The sequence below is a fragment of the Ostrea edulis genome, chromosome 3, assembly GCF_947568905.1.
Source record: "Ostrea edulis chromosome 3, xbOstEdul1.1, whole genome shotgun sequence".
Lineage (NCBI taxonomy): Eukaryota > Metazoa > Mollusca > Bivalvia > Ostreida > Ostreidae > Ostrea > Ostrea edulis.
The window spans coordinates 18,132,284-18,154,681 of NC_079166.1; the positions used below are offsets into that span (position 1 = coordinate 18,132,284).

Genomic DNA, 22,398 nt, shown 5'->3' on the forward strand with positions numbered 1-22,398 from the left:
TCCTCAGAGGCACATGATTCTACCTCTGGTGTTTCCGAGGAACCGTTCTTATCGAGCACTAAATTTATATTGGTTTATAAGATTAAGAAGTAATTGTTGTCCTCATCTTTGCATACGATCGGAAAGATCAAAATTTATAATTATCTTATCTTATATGATATTTTGGTACCATGGAAATCCTTATAGAACTACCAAGTATTTCTAACACAGAAAATGTATCTACATTTGTGACGCACACTGTGTTTTATTGTGAAATACATTTATCTTCCCTTTATGTTATAACAGTATGTATGTGTTGATATGTTGTATATGATAGATGTAAATATGTAAATATACTGGTATACGTACTGGCCTTTTCATTTATAAATTTGAATTGGGGATGATTATAGAATAATTCTGATTCACTGATTATACAAATTATCCAATATATATACTCTCACAATAGAAAAATTGAATTGTTCTGTTTATTCATTTCAGTTATATAAAATTATATTTCATATTTAGATTTTTTTCATTAAACGTTTAGAGAAAGAAGTGGGCTATCTCATCTGTACCCTTAACACTTGATGATTTATCCGTAAACTAGCTATTGTCCTCTTAAAACTGAACAGGCATTTAAATAGATATTTTTAATTTTGTATTGAAAATATGTGCCACGGAAGGAACAACCAACATTTAAATGTTATGCAAAATAGTTTCTGTTTCCTTGTGTCGCAAATGTGAGAAAGAAATCACAGCTTTAATAGCTGAAAATGGTGATGGTTTGCATCGCGGGGAGATTGTTGGTGTCAGTGTTCATTACATATTCCCCGGAACTGGTCGGTGGGAATGGTTCGCTGTGTGATGGGTAAGAAATGAGGTTTGCATAATAGTCGTCAATAACAATTATATTATACAACATTAAATAATATGCGAATAAAGTAAAGTTGTGCATATGATGATGGAGACTTTTTACACTATTAAACATATGTAAATGTTATATTGCTAAGGACTCTACCACTATATATATATATATATATATATATATATATATATATATATATATATCATATCATCACATCTATTTTATCTATGTTTGTAGACGTTTCAATTGTTGCAGTGGTTACAAATGGAATAGAAATACTGAAAAATGTATCCGTATGTACATGAATTTGTAAATGAAAATATCAGCATCTATACTATCTAAAAGAAATTATCAATACTTATATGTTGGTATTTTTAATTTTTAAGATAAACAAATAATATGAAAACCCAAACATATAAATAGAAACAACGTGTTTTTTTTTGTTGGAATTGTTTCATTTCTTTCCCTCTTAAATTGTAGCTTGTGAGATAGGTTTTTTTGGGGTAGATTGTGCACGGCAATGCGTCTTTCCCTCCTTTGGGAAGGAATGTCAGCTATCCTGCAACTGCCCTGAAGATCAATGTAATTATGAAAAAGGATGTCCAAAAGGTGGTAAGGAAGTTTAATTATAGCATATTATAGTATTTGATAGATTATAGTATATGATTAAGAATTGAACTTGGGGACATCTAGAAATCTTGCAAAATGATTATGTTGAAAAATGTTGATTGTTTACATTTCAGATTGTGGACCAGGCTATCTTGGTGACTTTTGTGACGTGAAATGCCCATATCCAGGTTTTGGTACGGAATGTCAGGATGAATGTTTGTGTGAGCAGGAGAAGTGTGATCCTGTAAGTGGATGCCAAGGTGGGAAGTTTTATGAAAACAATTTTTCTCTCTATGATACATAAACTTAACAAGGAAATAGATGTACTTTACAAGTTACAGAATATATACAAATATTGATTCGGAAGTAAATAAGAACAAAGTGTATGAAATGATGTGCTACAGGAAGGTCAGAAGGTAATTTCATGGAAGTGGTAACAACACCTGTTCCAAAGTCCAGGATGACCCATAACATCACCGTATCACTACGGCATGATGCTGATGTTAGCAGAGGTTTTTCTTCACGAGACACTTCATCCGTTCTATCTACCACTCCAGACATGCCTAAAGGTAAAGAAAACAAAAACGCAATGCCTACTTCACACAAATAGATATACAACATACTTTGCATCAGCTTAATATTCAAAACGAATTAAGGTAAAGAAATTTTACACCATGCTGACAAGTACAATGCTGTCTGAGGTGTTTCATACCAATTGATGAGCGGTACTTTACACACTCATTTTGACTACGGATTACTATTTTACCTGACCAAGATATAGGGGTCACGGCGGGTGTGACCGGTCGACAGGGGATGCTTACTCCTCCTAGGCACCTGATCCCACCTCTGGTATGTCTAGAGGACCGTATTTTCCTTCTTTCAATTTTGTGTTCTTCATAAAAGTTTTGAGATTGATCAAAGTATTTTTACATCCCCACACTGAATGAAAAGAATATAACAAATCATGATCAGTGTAATAAATCCCATAATGAATACGGAATTAAATGTAGAGCAAACACAAATCCCTGGACACACCAGAAATAGGGTCAGGTGCTTAGGAGGAGGCAGCCATCCCATGTGGAAAAAATGTTCACATGGATGCAAGGTCTATCGAATTAAAGTATGGATGAAATGAACCCTGTGAATAGAAGAATCGATGAGAAATATATTTATATCCATACATTTTGCTAAGTGCAACTCATGTCAAAACAGGCAATTCGCAAGTAGTTTTTTGCTGGATCTCATATATCATAAAATAAGAGGAACAACGTTATATAAGTGAAAATGTAATTCTATCAAATAAATAACGTAAAAAGACAACATGTAAAACAAATTCTAAAAATAATAAATGGCTGGGATATACAGGCATGCAAACAAGGGAAAATCTGACTAGATTGAATGAGAGACACAATGACTAGTCATACATAAGATATCCCAGACAATATAATTTCAAGAAAGCTAACTCCATTAACTAAAAATTAATCTTACCAATCATATTTATAAAGATTATAGCAAAACGGGTGGTGCACAAAAGAGCCACAAGCAAACATACGTGCTGATTAAAGTATGTGTGTTGCTGCGTCACCCAAAAATTGCCAGAAAAAAGAAAAATTCTACAGAGTAATTGAGACTCATTTTGCAATGTGACTCTATAAATCAGAGATTAACAATGTGATTATTTTCTGATTAACGATGAAACATGTAGATACAGAAATGGTAAAACAAATGATATCATTTAAGTATTAGAAAACAGTATACTAATCAATAACATTAAAACCTATGACTTTTCAACACTATACACGACCATTCCTCACGATAAATTAAAGACTAGCCTTTTTGACACCATAGACAGTTGTTTCTTCAACAAAAACGGAAAACGGAAATATTCATATCTAGTGATCAATCATTCAAAAATTTACTTTGTTAAACACCACTCTGATTCCACGCACAAGTACTCTGAAGTTGAAATAAAAATTATGCTAGAGTTCCTCATTGATAATATATTCGTGGTCTTTGGTGATCAGGTCTTCCAACAGTCTGTTAGAATTTCCATGGACACGAATTGTGTTCCTTTGTTAGCTGACCTGTTTCTATATTCAAATGAAGCAGAATTTATTCAAAAACTTCTACACGAGAAGAAAAAATATCTCGCTGTGGCCTTCAATTCGACATTTAGATATATCGATGACGTTTTGTCTATTAACAATAATAGTTTTCATTCACATGTCAATTTGATATATCCCTGTGAGCTCGAAATAAAGGACACCACAGAATCGTTCACTTCTGCTTCATACTTAGATATTTTATTGAACGTTGACATTAACGGCAAACTGACAACTCAACTGTATGACAAACGGGATGATTTCAGCTTCTCCATCGTCAACTTCCCATATTTATGTAGCAATATTCCATTATCACCTGCATATGGTGTTTATATATCTCAACTGATTCGATATGCAAGAGCTTGTTCTGCGTATAGTCAGTTTTTAAATCGAGGTAAGCTACTGACAAACAAGTTGATAATACAGGGGTTTCAACAGTCTCGATTGAAGTCAGTATTTCGCAAGTTCTATGGTCGTTATAACGATCTAGTTCGTCAGTACAACCTCACATTGGGTCAAATGCTGTCTGACGTGTTTCATACCGATTGTTAAGCCGTTCTTGGCACACTGATTTTGACTGCGGATAACTCCGTTTACCTGATCAGGATATAGTGCTCATGGCGGGTGTGACCGGTCAACAGGGGATGGTTACTCCTCCTAGGCACCTGATCCCACCTCTGGTGTGTCCAGGGGTCCGTGTTTGCCCAACTATCTATTTTGTATTGCTTATAGGAGTTATGAGATTGATCACTGTTCGCTATCTTCGCCTTGGATGATAAAGACAATTATGAATTTACGTAAAAGAATTTCAAGAGTTTTACATTCGCTTCAGTATTCTATAAATTCTCTGTTTTAATTCCCAGATTAAGTTAATATTTCGTTTTCTTATCTTCATTTTTAACTTCGCATGCAAAATTAAAACCAGTAGTGAAAATAAAACAATACACCGTGTATTTATAGGTTTGCATTTTAATCATGATTACATAAATGTTTTAGAGACATCAATTCAAGGTGACACTGCATCAATGTGGAAAACGTTGAACGGGAAAGAAAGAGGCATGGTTATCAGCATTACGACGCTAGGACTACTGTTTCTTATCTTAACAGCCTTGTACATCTGGGTATCTCATCGACTTCGTGTAGAAACAAATAATCGTAGGAAAACAACAGAAGATTTGGATGAGAACTCTGCAGTATAAAAAACCCGGGTAATGTGTTATAAAATGCACTGTATCAGGACATGGTGTGTAAAACCTGTATTCGTATTTACCTATGCTTCGTAATTGATATACTTTTCATACTTCATTATGTAGAATGTTATATGTAAACTGTGACTTGCTGGTTGTCTTTCAATTTGAAATAATCAAACTACGGAATATATATTATATTTATAGGTAAGGGAAACCTATCTGATTTGTTTCATGGTAATGTAAAACAATGAACATATGGTGTTATCTGTTCAAGATCCACACCGCCGACAATGCAAATATGATGTTATATCTTTATTATAGCATTCTGAAGAAGACATCAATGTCCTATATAGTTGGTCGTGATCTAGTCACATCGTTCTACTGACCATTTTTGTAGAGTCAGGCCGTATTAGTCAGGAAATAAAGATGTATGTATATTTTGAAATTTCTTTTACCTTTCGTTATGTACAATAGAACAAGATTTAGTTCAATGTCGAAAAAAATGGTTATAAAGCAGACGTGATTTTCTTTTTTAAAATGGAATTCCGCTTTGTGTTTCGTGTTCCGTTTTAATATTTACCTTTACATATCGTAAAGAGTTTCTTTTCAGGTGAATGTATGTTAGATCCTATTCATACTAACTTTAATAGTTTTACGTAACACGTAATAGTAGTAGTTCTCGGAATCTAGTAGTGTTTGTTTAACCAATCGTTGGTAGTTAAACTAAATCAAAGTAAATTTGTAATGGATACCAAAATCCTAGAAAGTCAGTTGGAGAACAAAAGTGAATGATGAAGTAGAAGATAAAAGTGGTTTGAGAAAAATAATTAACAAGCCAGTATAGCTTTACATAAGGCTAGCGGGAAGATGTTTTACAAATTGTGCCACAAAATATTGATATTCGTCACATGGATGGTTGGTACCACAACAGTAAATCACCAAGAAATTGCATTATGAGAACAAGAAATCTAGGAGAACAAGTGAAAGCTTTTCTGGTAACTACATGTATCAATGACTATAGGTTCCATACGATGATAGTAAACAGGGATTGATCGGGTGTGACCGGTCGACAGGGGATGCTTACTCTTCCTAGGCGCCTGATCTCACATCTGGTATGTCCAGGGATCCGTGTTTACCCAACTATCTATTTTGTATTGCTTATAGGAATTATGAGTTTGATCACTGTTTGTTGCCTTTGCCTTTCATAAGTGCCTTCTCGGTGGCAGAAATTCGGGATATTATCCGTAATTCTAACTTTATAGAACTCCATGATTGCTTTGTTTCTAAAAGCACTATGCAACATCACCTAATCCTATAACCCAAATTACGTTCATTTTCTCTATATGATAATTTATATGAAGATAGCTCGAGAAATTATTTTTACTTTCAGAGTTGACTTAAGACTTAAGACGTCATGGGTAATTTTAGATTAGTTTCATTTCATGGAAGAAATAAAACAATTTTAGCTAGATAATGGTGGATCTTTTATGTAATCAACGTACTGATAGCACTGAAAGACGGTGGCGTGGGTTGCGAAAAGTGTAACGCGAGTGAACTTAAAAAAAGTACAGAGATAGTATTTGCCTGAATGAGGAATCATTAATGGTAATTTATTGAGTAGTAATAATTCAATATCGTAAAACAGGATGTAAGAGTGAATAGATAGATTATCAAATCCAAAAGAAGAAGCATGTACATGTAGTTTAAAAATGTAGTTTCTAAATGTTCATAAAATACATTTTCTTAAGCATAGTGTTCAAGTTCTCAAAATATTTTGACCCAGTCAAAGCATACTGTATTTCAGAGGAGTGTATTCCTGATTTTCTGTAAATCGTTATTTTATTTTCTATCATATATAATATTACATTCTAAATAATTAGTTATTCTTATATTTAAATATTTCGCAGCCATGTAATCTTAATATTAAATCATCAAGTTCTCAAACAATATTTGGAAATTGTTCATGTGTTTAAAGTATTTTCATATGACGCGTTATTCAATAATTGTCAGAAATCTTGGAATTTTCTATCACGAATTATCAACTAATAGAATGCTTGAGTTATCAAAAGGCTATCTAAAGTAGACTCGATCAACGTATACTGTTCCGTGGAGAACCGTTTTAGAATATGTCCTCAGTACCCCTTGCTTGTTCTAAGAGGTTACTATGGCCGTCCTTCGGGTGAGACCGCAAAAACTCGAAGCCCCGTGTCACAGCAAGTGTTGGACGACAAAGATCCCTCCCTGCTCAAAGGATGTAAGCGGCGCAGCCCTTCACCGGCAATGGTGACATCTCCATATGAGTGAAACAATCTCGAGTAGGACATTAAGGAGGTATGCTGCACCAGAGTTTGATATGGATGGAAAGTGGAGGATATGTACAATATTTTGAAAGTAAAAACTTTCAAATTTACTTTATTAATCAAAAATACAGTATTAGTTGAAACAATTTTAAAACGCCTGCTGGATTCGAACTCGCGTTACACAGTTCAGCAGTCGACATGCTAGCCTACTTGGCTGCTCGCCTAGTCCGTACATTTTGAAACAGATATACAAATATTGCTGATATCTATATTTTCATTCATGTTTTAAAAGGAAGTCAGCCATTATGGCGATATAGAGTACCTCCTTAAACAATATTCAACCAACAGAGTATAGGGAGGATATAAAACTTAAAACGAATATGCAAAATTAACTAGAAGCATTTCAGCTTATTGCAGTATATTAGTTAAAGGATGAACTTCACAAGCATCGCAATAATGTCTTTATTTGGAGACAGCTTCAAATTAAGCCAAAAAAACCCGGCATAAAACAATGTTTAAAGTTGACCAGATTTTAATCCAAACTATTTAACTCGTAGAGATAATTGTATGTTAAGATGTGATTCATTATTGACTTTATAGAAAAACAAACTGTCGGTAAACGATCGATATACGTTTCTCAAAAGCTTTTCCATACATGTATCATTTTTCTTGATGAACAGAATATATTTTAGTTTTTTCAGAAATGTCCATCTGTATTCTTTTAATGAGCAATTTCAACTAAGATTTAAGGTGTTCGACTTTGTACACAAATAATGCAGAAGATTAGTACTTATTGAAAATTAACGTGATTAATTCTACATAATGAGTGCTGTAAAATCTTATTTACATGTCTAATTGAATATCAATGAACTAAGTATTATGAAAAAGCATTTTACAGTTATAAATCGAGTTCCTTGATGAGACAGCAAAATTGTATAATCTATATATTCAGCAAAGGGCAATTGAAGTTTTCCCGATTGATTTTTTTTTACACAAGAGATCCACGTGCTCTATCTGACAATCACCTGATGCTTGCTGATTGAGAAATGTATCATGGCCTTATGAGGGACAATGTTTAAAACAAACTGAAATTCTACAGCATGTGGTTAGATTTTTCGCTTGTTCATTACAAATTTTCTCCAAAACACACACACACACAGCATTATATATTGTAGTTATTTAATTCAATTTACAAGTGAAAGTTTGGGAAAGTTCTCAGTTGTTTCCACAGTGAAATAAGTTTAATGTACTGTCGAACTCACGAACAAAGTTCTTGCATTTATTACGTGGATCATGAGTGTGGTGATTGACGCTAATTTCAATTACTGCAATTTGATGCTTGCACAACGTAATTGTAACCGTTATGAACGTTGACCAATTTATTGTATTTTGATTTGAACTATGCACGCAACTTACATAGAATTATCAGAATAGTATGACTAGTGGTTCTTAATCTTTCGCTGGATGCACCTCGTCGCCTTGCGTAATGCGTACAATATCAAAGATATAGGGCTCACGGCGGGTGTGACCGTCGACAGGGGATACTTAATTCTCCTAGGCACCTGATCACACCCCTGTTACACCCAGGGGTCCGTGTTTGCCCACCTCTCTGTTTTGCATTGCTTATAGGAATTATGAGATTGATCACTCTTCGTTATCTTCGCCTTCCATTCATAAGATGGCACCTCAATACTTGGAAGAAGTGAGTATGATGTACTAACCCCAACGTTCCCTAAGATCAGAATATTCAATTAGACCAAGATGTTGGAACATCCACATATGGGAACAGGTCTTTGTAATTTTAATTGTTTATCGGTATGGTGTGGACCTTTCCTAGAAGCATAGTCAGAATCAATTTTAATCATTTTAATTTAAATTAATTATTGGTGTTTTGATCATATAGTTTTAACACTTTTTGTCATATTGCCATCAACGTTTACTTTTATTACTATTATAACAGGGGGTGCTTACTCCTCCTAGGGACCTGATCCCACCCCTGGCGTGTCTAGGGATCCGTGTTTGCCCAACTATCTATTTTGTATTGCTAGCAGAAGTTATGAAATTGATCACTGTTCGTTATCTTCACCTTTTATTATAACATGACATTATACATTTATTGTATGATAGTGAGGGAGATATGAAGATTTATTCACCCAAGAAAAATCATATTTCTCGAGGGCAACGCCCGAGGGGAGTATGAATTTTTGTTGGTGAATAAATCTTCATATCTCCCGAACATTCATGCAATGAATTGTTTATTATACCGAAACAAAGCAAGACCACAAAATTACATTTGAGATTGGAGTCAGCTCATCTATACATTGTACATGTATGTAGCTGAGATCATCCTAACAGTAACACCGCGCCGTGAATGTATTAGAAGGTACAAACAGCGAAATACAGTGATATGTAACCAGTTTTTGTATTTCCATTCTCCTTGAATGCTGATTTACTTGCTTGTTTTGTACCAACCCAAACCAGGCGATTTAACTGTGTATGAGAGACCCGCATATGTTGTGCCTTACGAGCTATGGAAGTAGAATGACTCGGACTTGTGACGTCACAATACATTTTGTCGTCTTTGACGTTGAATTTGTGGAAAATGTACGAGGCTGCCCAAGGGATGAAATATGATAGGGAGATATGATGTCTGAGAGGGAGATATGAAGTTTTGTCATCCCTGGCCGTGACTGTCTAGATCAATCAGATTACGCGTTGCACAGAATTCTCATACTGAGGTATAATAAATAACTTTATTGTGTAAAACGCAATAGAGTGATTGTTCATAACCATATAAGGCGCAATATGAATAAATTTTGTTATTAAAATGTATATGTGAAAGTTGCGGAAAATTTTAAAATTTTCTACGCGCTAGCCTTTGCATTTATAATTTTGTATGTGGGATACTTTTAATATCATTCTGCTTAGTTGATTATGTAAATTATCCACCATAGACCCATGCAATAAAATTACCTAGATGTTTGCAAGTATTTCGTTATTTATTCATTTCATTTGTATTAAAATATATTGGTCATGGAGAAGTTTGTCATTTCAATGTGCAGGAAGATAAGTGGTATATTTCATTTGGACACTTACATCGTGATGCTTTATCATTAACTAGCAATTACCATTTCAAAACTAAACAGGCATGTGTTAGATATGTTGAATGCTGTAATTATGATATGTATAATTGTGAATTATGGAAATATAAAGGTACAAGCAACATTGAGAATTTATGTATTTCCGTTTCCTTGTGTCGCAAACTCAAGGAGTTAAATTGCAACATCACCGTTAATCATCACATATGACAGCCGAAAATGGTGATGATTTGTATCGGAGGGAGACTGATGGTGTCTTTGTTCATTACGTTTTCCCTACAGCTGGTTGGAGGAGATGGTTCGTGGTGTGGTGGGTAAGAAATTACATTTTTATGATTGTCTAGAATAATCATCAACATTATAGAATATAAAAGAAAGGAGTATATATGATGCTGGGGACTATTTACATCAGTTATACATGATCGTATGTAAATGTTCTATTGCTAAGACATTCTTAAAAGTAAAGAGTACTCTACGGCTACATATCATAACATCACATCAATCTTATCTATGTTTGTAGATCTCTCAAATGTTGCAGTGGTTTCAAATGGGATAGAAATACTGAAAAATGTATCCGTATGTACATTGACATACAAATGAAATTATCACTATCTACATGTTTACTATTTAAAAAAATATATCAGTACATACAGTGATATTTTGAATTGTCTTTGATAATATAAAATGCAATGGTAGTTTGAAAATCGAAATATATAATTGTATACAAAAATCTTTGTGAGAATTTCTAAAATTTCGTTCCTCCTGAAATTGTAGCTTGTGAGGTTGGGTATTATGGGATAGATTGTGCAGAACCATGTCCCTTCCCCTCCTATGGAAAGGAATGCCAGTTACTATGCAACTGCTCTGAAGCTCAGTGTAATCATGAAACTGGATGCCCAAAAGATGGTAAGAAAGTTTAGTTACAGAAATGTATATGATTAAGAATTGAACTTAGGGAGACCTAGAAATGTTGCAAAATGATTATCTTGAAAATGTTGAGTGTATACAGATTATCGACCAGGTTATATAGATGACTTGTGTGACGTGAAATGCCTGTATCCAGGATTTGGTGTATTATGTCAGAATTAATGTTTTTGGGAATAGAAGAACTGTGATCCTCTAAATGGATGTCAGGGTGTGAAGTTTTATTAATTCGAAGGTTCTCTGTGATACATGTACTTAACAGGGAAATAAATATGCTTTACAAGTTACAAAATAAAAACAAATATTTATTTGGAAATAAATAAGAACAAATTATGAAATGATGTGTTACAGGAAGTTTAGAGGGTATTATCATGGAAGTGGTAACAACACCTGCTCCAAAGTCCAGGATGACCCATAATATCACCGTATCACTAAGACATGATGTTAACATAGGTTTTCCTTCACAAGACACTTCATCCGTTGTATCTACCACGCCAAACATGCCTAAAGGTAAAGAAAACAAAACCACAATTCCTCCTTTACACAAATAGGTATACAACATACTTCACATCAGCTTAGTATTCAAAATGAATTACTGCAAAGAAAATTTACACAATGCTGACAAGAATAATACTCTCTGACGTGTTTCATACCAATTTTTGGGCCGTTATTTACAGACTCATTTTGATTACGCATTGTATGGATCGCTACTTTATCTGATCAAGATGTAGGGCTCACGGTGGGTGTGATCGGTTTACAGGGGATGCCTTCCTCCTCCTAGGTATCTGATCCTACCTCTGGTATGCCCAGGGGTACGTGTTTCCCAAATTTTAATTCTGTGTTCCTTTTTGAGTTTTGAGATTGATCAAAGCATTTCTACATCCCCGCACTGAATGAAAATGAATATAACGAATCGAGATGAATCTAATAAATCCCATAAAGAATACGAAATTACTTGTAGAGCAAATACGAACCCTTGAACGTACCAAAGGTGGGGTCAGGTGCTTAGAAGGAGGGATGTATCCCATGTTAATTGGTGTCACCCCCTTCGAGTCCTCCATTGCGATCATGTAAACGGAATAATTCATAGTCAAAGTCATGATGGAAAGAACGGCCTAACAATAGGTATGGAACATGCCAAACAACATATGGACTAACAACATGGATTGTATTTGGAAATACGGTCAATATAACGACCAAAGAATATGCAAAATGCTGTCTTCAAAGGAGACTAGTGAACTTTAATATAAACTTACTTGTCAGTAGCTTGCCTCAATTAAAAAAAACTGATCCTACTCAGAACATGCTCTCTTGTATCAAATCATTTGAGAAATATAGCGTTGATATGCAGGTGCTCATGGAATATTGCTACATAAATATGAGAAGTTGACGATGGCGAAGCTGAAGTCATCCCACGTGTCATAGTGTTGATTTGTCAGTTTGTCCTTAACACCTATGTTTAATAAGATATTCAAATATTAAGAAGATGTGGAGAGGTCTGTGGTATAATATTTTGTTCATATGGATATATCGAATGAACGTATGAATAAAAATGAACACTGTGAATAGAAGAATCGTTGAGAAATCCATGATGAGAGATGAAGGTCACAGTAAAAGTTTTTTTCTTCCTATGCTAGAAGCTTTTGAATAAAATTTGCCACTTTTAGGATGAAAATAAATAAATAGCTCGGCTAATAAGGGAACACAATTCGTACCTATGGATGTCCATCAGATTTTCAGAAGACTTGATGATGAAAGAACAATAGAAAGTTATATAAAATGATTTCAAGAGTTTTACATTACCTTCAGTGTACTTTGAATTCTCTGTTTTTATTACCAGAATAAGTAAATATTTCGTTTTCGAATCTTCATTTTTCCCTTCACAAGAAAAATTAAAACCAGTATTGAATATAACACAATACACCTCGTATCTACAGGTTTGCATTATAATCATGATGACATAAATGTTTTAGAAACTTCAATTCAAAGTGACGCTGCATCAATGTGGAACAATTTCAACGAGAAGAAAAAAGGTATGGTTATCAGCATTACGACGCTAGGACTACTGTTTCTAATCTTAACAGTCATGTACATCTGGGTGTCTCATCGACTTCATGTAGAAACAAATAATCGTAGGAAAGCTAAAGAAGATTCAGATGAAAATTCTGCAGTATGAAAAACGGGTAATGTGTTATAAAGTGCATTGTATCTGGATATTGTGTGTAATGCCTCTATTTGTTTTTAGCTATGCTTTGTAATTGACTTTTCATGTTTCATTTTTCATAATTTTATATGTAAACTGCGCCTTGCTGGTTGTCTTTCAATTCAAATAATGACATTAGGAATATAGATACATTTATACGTTAGAAAAACCTGTCTAATTTGTTTTATGGTAATACAAAACAATGGTCATATGGTGTTATTTGTTCACGATGTTGTTATTTGTTCAACATCCACAACGCCGAGTTTACAGGTATGATGCTATATTTTCATTATAGCATTCTGAAGACATCAATGTCTTATATATTTGGTCGTGATATAGACACAGCGTTCGACCTACCATTTTGTGTAGACCCAAACTGAATTAATCATGAAATAAAGATATATATTTTGAAATTTCTTTTTTACCCATCGTTATCTATAATAAAACAAGATGGAGTTCAATATTGAAAGAAAAGTTATAAAGCAGACGTGGTTTCTTCAGTTTTAAAATGAAATTCAGTTTTGTGTTTTGTGTTCCGTTTCAATATTTGACTTTAAATATCTATTTCTTTTAGGTCCTATTCATATTAACTTTAAGTTTTCGATGTAGCCCGTAATTTTATTAGTTCTCAGAATCTAGACGTGTTTATTTAATCAATCTTTGGAAGTTAAACTGATAACTTATATCACTGTAAATTTGTAATGGATACCAAAATCCTTGAAGTTAAGTTGGAGAACAAAAGTGAACGATGAACCAGAAGAGGAAAAAGGTTTGAGAAAAATTGAACAATAAGCCAGTAAGTCTTTACATAATGTTAGCCGGAAGTTCTTTTACAAATTGTACCACAAAATATTAATACTCGTCAAGTGGATGGTTGGCACCACAACAGTACATCACCAAGAAATTGCATTAGGAGAACAAGAAATCTAGGAGAACAAGGAAATCTAGGAGAACCAGTCAAAGCTTTTCTGTTAGCTACATGTATCAATGACTGTAGGTTCCATACGATGATAGTAAACAGGGATTTATCAGTATATTTTCGGTGGCAGACGTGCGGCATATCATCTGTATTTCTCATTTTATAGAAGTCCATGAATGACTTGTTTCTAAAAACACCATGCAAACATCACCTAATATCTTATAGCCCGAATTACCTTTATTCTCTCTGTATGATAATTTCTATGTTTGCAGATCTTTCCAATGTTGCTGTGGTAGTGATTATAAATGAGATAGCAATATTGCATACCTATGTGTGTGGATATTAAAGAGGCTTCATCAGTCCATGTACGATGATATTTTGAATTTGATATTATATAAAAGTACCAAAAAACGTATGATGGTTGAAATCCCGAGACATGTCAATACAAACTACAGGTTTGTCGGAATTGTTTGAGGTAAAAAGTGAAATTTCTTTCTTCTTTTGAATTGTAGCCTGTGAGATTGGGTATTTCTGAATAGATTGTACACAGTAATGTCCCTTCCTCTTCTTGGGAAAGGGATGTCAGTTATCCTACAGATTAGGGTAAGCATGCCAAAGGATGCCCCAAAAGTTGTAAGAAAGTGTAATTATCAAAATATATCGACCTTAGAGACAACCCGGAATGTTCCTCAATGATTCTCGTAGAAAGATTTACTTCTTTACGTTTCAGATTGTACGTCAGGTTATATTGTATATGGTTGACTTTTGTGAAGTTAATACATTTTTTTTCTCTCTATCATACATGTACTAATTTGTACCTACTTCTATGTAACAAGTAAATGAATTTGCTTTACAACTAACGAAATAAAACAAACATTCATTTAAAAGTAAATAGAAATTAAGGATACAATGACGTGTTAAAGCAATTCTGCTCCAAAGTCAAGGATGACCAGTAACATTTCCGTATCACTGCTGATGTCCACGGAAGACTTCCTTCAAGATACACCTCACCTGTTCTATCTACGATTCCAGAGATGCAGAAAGGTAACAAAAATACAATACCTCGTAAAATAACGTCGTGGTCATACGGCAAGGGCAATACAGTCTACGCTGATGCGGAAAAAAATGCTTGGCCTTGTTTGATCTAAAAGTATTATTTATTCTAAAAATATTATTTTGCTCGAGAAAATACATCAACCGTCGCAGATATTCTTCTATTTGCATCTTATAAACAACCTTGTTTAAATTTGGTGCTGTAAAATAAAGGAACCAAACTGAAAATAAGTCGGTGCAAGTTTTTGATATTTAGAAGACATTGGTTACGTTATTGGTTGGTTTTTGAGATATTCACCACACATTAATGATCAGGTGAAAATAAGGATGGAACATAACATTTATGACATGCTGACTCAAAGTGGTTGTTAAGGATAATCCGAGGATGTTTACTACTCCTCAGAGGTACATAATTCCACCTCCGGTGTGATACGTTGTCCTCATCTTTGGAAACGATCGGAAAGATCAAAATTTGTAATAATCTTATTTTATATGAAATATTTTGGTATATGGATTCCTGATAATTCTATTAAGTACTGTTAACGCAGAAAATGTATCTAGATTTGTGACGCACTTTGTATGTGTTTCATTGTGTAATACAGTTATCTTTCCTTTATGCATTATAAAGGTATGACTTCGTTGATATGCTGTATATCATATATATAGATATACGAATTACAATAGATTAACTTATGAAAGTTGAGAAAAATGTCAATTTTTTTTTACCTGACTGGCCTATTCATCTATAAATATGCATAGGAAATGATTCTAGTATAATTCTGATTCACATATTATACAAATCATCCAATATGTATCCTCACAAAAATATTTTCATACAGTCCTCTGTTTATTCATTTCAGTTCTAGAAAAATATATTTGATATATAGATTTTTTGTCATTTAAACGTATAAATGAATCAGCGGGTTTTCTCATGTGAATCCATAAAACTTGATGATTCATCAGTAAACTAGCTATTGCCCTTTAAGAACCGAATAGGCACGTGAATAGATATATTTAATGTTGTATTGATAACAGGTGCCATTGAAGGAAATTTATGCAAAATAATTTCCGTTTCCTTGTGTTGCAAACGTGAGAAAGAAATTATTACAATATTAATAGCCAAAAATAGTGATGATTTGTATCTTAGGGAGACAGTTGGTGTCAATGTTCATTATGTGATATATATATAATATATATATATATATATATATATATATATATATATATATATGTATATATATATATATATATATATATATATATATATATATATATATATATATATAATGATCCTGGATAAGCATTTATAGTATACAATAGTAAACAAGCTTTGAGTAAAGTTAAGAGGTGTATGTGATGATGGAGACGTTTTACATTAGGAGTACATGATTGTATTTAAATATTTTAGTGCTACAAATTCTTGAGAGCAGAGAGAACTCTACGACTTTGTATTATAATACCACATCTGTGTTAACTGTTCGTAGACTTTTCAAATGTTGCAATGGATACAAATGGGATAGATATCCTGCAAAATGTCTTCGTATGTATATGAATTTGTAAATGAGAATATCAGCATCTATGCTATTTCAAAGAAATAATCAATATATATATACGATTATATTTTGAATTGAGGATAAAGGAATAGTATGATAGTTTAAAAACCCAAAAATAAAAACAAACCTTTTTGTCGTAATTATTTCATTTCTTTCCCCCTGAAATTGTAGCCTGTGATACTATTTTTGGATAAATGGTAGACAGTAATGTCCCTTTCTCTCCTTTGAAAAGGGATGCCAGTTATCCTACAACTGCTCTAAATTTAAGGTAGTCATGCGAAAGGATGCCCCAAAAGTGGTTAGAAAGTGCGATTATATAAAATATACCGGCATATGATTAAGAATTGACCTTAGAGACACTCTGGAATAACGTACAATGATGATGTTGAAAACTTTTACTTGCTGACGTTTCAGACTGTCCGTCGGGCTATGTTGGTGACTTTTTGGACTTGAAGTGCCGGTATCCAAGTTTTGGTACGGAATGTCAGAATAAATGTTTGTGTGAACAGGAGAAGTGTGATCTAGCAACTGGATGCTAAGGTCTATAGTTTTTTTTATTACAAATATTTCTGTATGATACGTGTGCTTAACAAGGTTTATACTTTACAACTTACAAAATGAAAATGGATATTGATTTGTTTACTACTCCTCAGAGGTACATAATTCCACCTCCGGTGTGATACGTTGTCCTCATCTTTGGAAACGATCGGAAAGATCAAAATTTATAATAATCATATTTTATATGAAATATTTTGGTACATGGATTCCTGATAATTCTATTAAGTACTGCTAACGCAGAAAATGTATGTAGATTTGTGACGCACTTTGTATGTGTTTCATTGTGTAATACAGTTATCTTTCCTTTATGCATTATAAAGGTATGACTTCGTTGATATGCTGTATATCATATATATAGATATACGAATTACAATAGATTAACTTATGAAAGTTGAGAAAAATGTCAATTTTTTTTTACCTGACTGGCCTATTCATCGGTATATACATCTATTCATACAGTCCTCTGTTTATTCATTTCAGTTCTAGAAAAATATATTTGATATATAGATTTTTTGTCATTTAAACGTATAAATGAATCAGCGGGTTTTCTCATGTGAATCCATAAAACCTGATGATTCATCAGTAAACTAGCTATTGCCCTTTAAGAACCGAATAGGCACGTGAATATATATTTTTAATGTTGTATTGATAACAGGTGCCATTGAAGGAAATGTATGCAAAATAATTTCCGTTTCCTTGTGTTGCAAACGTGAGAAAGAAATTATTACAAAGTAAATAGAAATTAAGTATACAATGATGTGATGCAATTTTGGAAGGTATTGTCACGGAAGTGGTAACAACACCTGCTGCAACATCTAGGATGACCCGTGATATCTCCGTATCACTGACATGAAGCTGGCATTGACACTTCAACAGTTCTATCAATGACTACAATATCAGTACAATCTCACAGAAAGATAAAGAAAACAAAATAAAATGCAATGCATCGTTTACAGAAATGGGTAAACACTTTGTTTCGAATCAGCTCAGTATTCAAACTAAATTACTGCACAATAAATTTACACTGTGCTCACACGGAGAATGCTGTCTGGCGTGTTTTATAACAATTGTTAGATTGTTCTTTAAATGCTGATTTTGACTATGATTTTTTTCTTTAACTGATCAAGATGTAGGGCTCAAGGCGGGTGTGATCCGTTGACAGGAGATCCATACTCCTCCCCAGGTAGCACAAAACGTGTTCATAACATCGTATTCCTGTTGTAAGGAAACATTACTAACAAAACATTTTAAAAATGTTATAATAACATTTTTTCCCAGTTGTGAAAATGTTATAAGCAAACGTTTTTAACTAAACATTTGTCAATGTTTTAGAATCATTTTGTGATCGTTATAAAACATTGTAAAACATTGTTGAAAATACGTTTTCAAAACGTTTTAATAATGATTTAAAAAACATACCTAATGTACTATTTTTTTCCTTAAAGTGACCCAAATCAAAGTAGTGGTTTAAAGATATTCTTTTGAAAATATTTTTTTCTTAAATTACATAATATTAAAATGTTGACAGCCAACAAAAATACAACATTGCCTTACAATGTTGATAAAACATTTTTAAAACGTTACAGAAATACATACAACTTTCAAAACTACTAGTACCTCAACTTGATTTGATTTATTTCACTGATATCAAACTTTATAAAAATTGTTACAAGATTCAACTACAGTATATTGAATTATGATAATCATTTTGTAAGTTAAGGAAAATTATTTCATGTTTCTAAATTACCGGAATCATCTTACGTCAATTTTAAAACATATTTTATTTTAACACCAAAAAAAAAAAAAGAATAAAGGTGTATTTTTAACTCAACAATATTTTAAAGAAATGAATTAATGTCATTTACTTGTGGGTATTGTCTGCTCTGGGAATTAGGTTCCCCCTTTCAATGTGTTTACTGAGAGTTAATGGAATTATACAGCGGGGTGCTATGGCCAAGACTAATACAGGAGATCCTAGTTATGCAATATTCCTCACGCTTTTATATGCTGTGTAGGTCAAAGTTTTGGAAAACCCAAGCCATTCTTGTCACACAAAATCTGAGAGCTGGTGAACAGTCGGGTAATGTGAGTATAATTTTGTAGTTAATATTAATATCTTATACATGCCAGAATTGATATGTAAATGATTCATTCTGTATATTTAGCAATTGTAAGGTATAATTTGATTTGTAAACAAAAAGATTCAAATTCTAAGAACATTAATTTTGAAATACGAAAATCAAATGTACATCATTACTATTATGTAAACATGTATAACATGTAAACATTTAAAACAAATTATGTAACACTAGCATGATATGCATGGTTATATTGATTGTTTAAGATGACTCTGAATTTTGTGTTAGAACGCAGTGATTTTAGTGCCGCTTTGTTCTTATTGTTTACACATAGCCACCTACACATTTGTAAAGACGCTGCATCATTCTTGTATTTGCACATTTTTCACAGCTAACTTGAATACTTTCCCCAAAGATTGAGCAATATTAAATGCATTCATACCAATTAAGGATGATGTGAAACAAAACCAGTATTTTTTAAATATGAAATTCTCCCACTTTTTCTTTTGTTTTATTTCCGGATTTGGGGACAACGTACCTAGTCCCTGTTATATCTTCCATATATTTATTGAATTGAATATCCTCTTAGGTATTCCTGTAAAATTTTACTGACTCCTAGATGTGTTAATTATGACCAACAATTGCATGAGTCAGTTTAGTGGCACTGGACAGAAAGGAATAATTGCCTTTATTGGAAATACCCTTTACAAAATCATCCTTTGTAAGTTTAAACAATAAAACTTTGGTATATTTAATGAATGCAAGGTGAAGATAACGAACAGTGATCAATCTCATAACTCCTACAAGCAATACAAAATAGATAGTTGGGCAAACACGGACCCCTGGACACACCAGAGGTGGGATCAGGTGCCTAGGAGGAGTAAACATCCCCTGTTATGATAATGATAATAAATTAAAACATATGGGCTCATCACTTTTGTCCTCGTGATTTCATCTCAGTACATATCGTTTTAACTAATGCTGTAATTCAACTGTTTTAAACAGTCATGCACTAATATATACTTTTTACAATGAATTCCATTTTTCATTTTTATAGCTGCTGCACGGAAATCATCAAAGAAAACTGTTTAGTTAGAAGGTTTAGACGTTTTCCGGTTTGCTCCATACCTTCATGGAGGAACTAATTATGCTAAGGTATATATGAAGTTTGTCGTCAGAAAATTACAGTAAAACATCGTTGAATCTCATGCTGGTCTGTTTATAAAACTCTGTAGCGTATCACATGTTGATCATGTTTTCATCAGATGTTTGAATATACATAGTACATGCAGTTGTCCGCAGAAATGAGTAATACTTTTGTAAATTTTTGCTTCATGTTCAAATCGTTTTTTTCTTCTTCAGAAAAGGCGGACAGGTCAATTCAAAATGATGAATATCCATCAGATTTGAAATAATATGGACTGATTTTTCAACAATACAAATTTTATTTGTAAAGAAGACTTGTTTATTTTATTTTATTACAGTTCAGGTTTTTAAACATATTCACATAACTTTTATATAAAAAATTGGTGAAATAGTTTGAAAACATTTATCAGAATTGTTTGAAGAATATCGTATATAATCTTGTAAAATTGAATTTTAAATTCTCTCAAAATGTTTCTGTAAATGTTTTCAAAGCGTTTCTTAGAAATGTTCTCTAAACGTTTCTCTTAAATGTACTTGAAGCGTTTCTTTTAATGTTCTGAAAACGTTTCTTAGAAATGTTTTCAAAACATTGCAGTACAATATTTTCAAAAATGTTCTGCTAACATTTAAAAAATCTACACAAATCACGTTATAATAATGTTTTAGAAAATGTTTTCCTAGCATTTTCACAATACTTTTACAACGTTTTAATCACGTTGTTGTGTTAACTGGGTCCTAGGCACCTTATCGCCCCTCTTGTATATTCAGGGGTCTGTGTTTTTCCACCTTTTTATTTTGTATTTCTGATAGGACCTGTACGATTTATCACTGTTCGTTATCTTCACCTTTTCATGATATGTACTACACCGATCCGGATTCAATTCTTTTGTCATCCTCGATATGAGAAAGAGATAACTTTGCTAGGAAAGAAAGGACGCCATCAGTTTCGAGTGTTCTTCTATTTGCATCTTCTAAACAATCTGGCTGAAATTTGTTGACCTAAAAAAACACAAATAGAAGGTCAATACAACCCTTAACTGTTCATAACAAATTAATCACATTCTAAGTTGGTTTTTGTATCATTCCTCACGATAAATTAAAGACTAGACTTTTTGATATCATAGACAGTTGCTTCGTCAACAAAAACGGAAAACAGAAATATTCATATCTAATGATCAGTCATTCAAAAACTTACTTTGTTAAACACCACTCTGATTCCACACAGAAGTACTCTGAAGTTGAAATAAAATATGCTAGAGTTCCTCATTGACAATATCTTCGTGGTCTTTGGTGATCAAGTCTTCCAAAAGTATGTTGGAATTCCCATGGGCACGAATTGTGCTCCTTTGTTAGCTGAGCTGTTTTTATATTCATATGAAGCATAATTTATTCAAAAACTTCTACGTGAGAAGAAAAATATCTCGCTGTGGCCTTCAATTCGACATTTCGATATATCGATGACGTTTTGTCTATTAACAATAATAAATTTCATTCATATGTCGATTTGATATATCCCTGTGAGCTCGAAATGAAGGACACCACAGAGTTGTCCACTTCTGCTTCATACTTAGATATTTTATTGAAAGTAAACATTAACGGCAAACTGACAACTCAACTGTATGACATACGGGATGATTTCAGTTTCTCCATCGTCAACTTCCCATGTTTATGTAACAATATTCCATTATCACCTGCATATGGTGTTTATATATCTCAACTGATTCGATATGCAAGAGGTTGTTCTGCGTATAGTCAGTTTTTAAATCGAGGTAAACTACTGACAAAGAAGTTGATGGGACAGGGATTTCAACAGTCTCGATT

At 33.1% G+C, this 22,398-nt stretch overlaps 2 protein-coding genes and 1 long non-coding RNA gene across 3 annotated transcripts; all 3 read left to right on the forward strand.

Annotated features, from left to right (window-relative positions):
* Nucleotides 1–561: 561 nt before the first annotated feature.
* Nucleotides 562–5,190, forward strand: LOC125674633 (multiple epidermal growth factor-like domains protein 10). Its single transcript, XM_048911880.2, has 6 exons — nt 562–847; nt 1,082–1,137; nt 1,325–1,456; nt 1,588–1,713; nt 1,858–2,022; nt 4,552–5,190. Exons 1-6 carry the CDS (start codon nt 753–755, stop codon nt 4,752–4,754), a joined length of 777 nt encoding a protein of 258 aa, XP_048767837.2. The 5' UTR covers nt 562–752; the 3' UTR covers nt 4,755–5,190.
* Nucleotides 5,191–7,423: 2,233 nt separating this feature from the next.
* LOC125674642 (angiopoietin-1 receptor-like) lies at nt 7,424–13,483 on the forward strand. Its single transcript, XM_048911894.2, has 5 exons — nt 7,424–10,457; nt 10,664–10,719; nt 10,918–11,049; nt 11,419–11,577; nt 13,041–13,483. Exons 1-5 carry the CDS (start codon nt 10,363–10,365, stop codon nt 13,241–13,243), a joined length of 645 nt encoding a protein of 214 aa, XP_048767851.1. The 5' UTR covers nt 7,424–10,362; the 3' UTR covers nt 13,244–13,483.
* Nucleotides 13,484–17,982: 4,499 nt separating this feature from the next.
* Nucleotides 17,983–20,922, forward strand: LOC125674683 (uncharacterized). Its single transcript, XR_008801825.1, has 4 exons — nt 17,983–18,315; nt 18,481–18,536; nt 19,369–19,438; nt 20,489–20,922. It is a non-coding gene; the product is annotated as an uncharacterized LOC125674683 (long non-coding RNA).
* The last annotated feature ends 1,476 nt before the right edge of the window (nt 20,923–22,398 follow it).

Bases quoted from the DNA above. Each gene is read 5' to 3' on its own strand.
- LOC125674633 (XM_048911880.2), top strand. From the start codon at position 753: ATGGTGATGGTTTGCATCGCGGGGAGATTGTTGGTGTCAGTGTTCATT. The intron at 1,457-1,587 runs GTAAGGAAGTTT...TTTACATTTCAG, and splicing joins AAAAGGATGTCCAAAAGGTG to ATTGTGGACCAGGCTATCTT. The intron at 2,023-4,551 runs GTAAAGAAAACA...TAAATGTTTTAG, and splicing joins CACTCCAGACATGCCTAAAG to AGACATCAATTCAAGGTGAC.
- LOC125674642 (XM_048911894.2), top strand. From the start codon at position 10,363: ATGGTGATGATTTGTATCGGAGGGAGACTGATGGTGTCTTTGTTCATT. The intron at 10,458-10,663 runs GTAAGAAATTAC...CTATGTTTGTAG, and splicing joins GATGGTTCGTGGTGTGGTGG to ATCTCTCAAATGTTGCAGTG. The intron at 11,578-13,040 runs GTAAAGAAAACA...TAAATGTTTTAG, and splicing joins CACGCCAAACATGCCTAAAG to AAACTTCAATTCAAAGTGAC.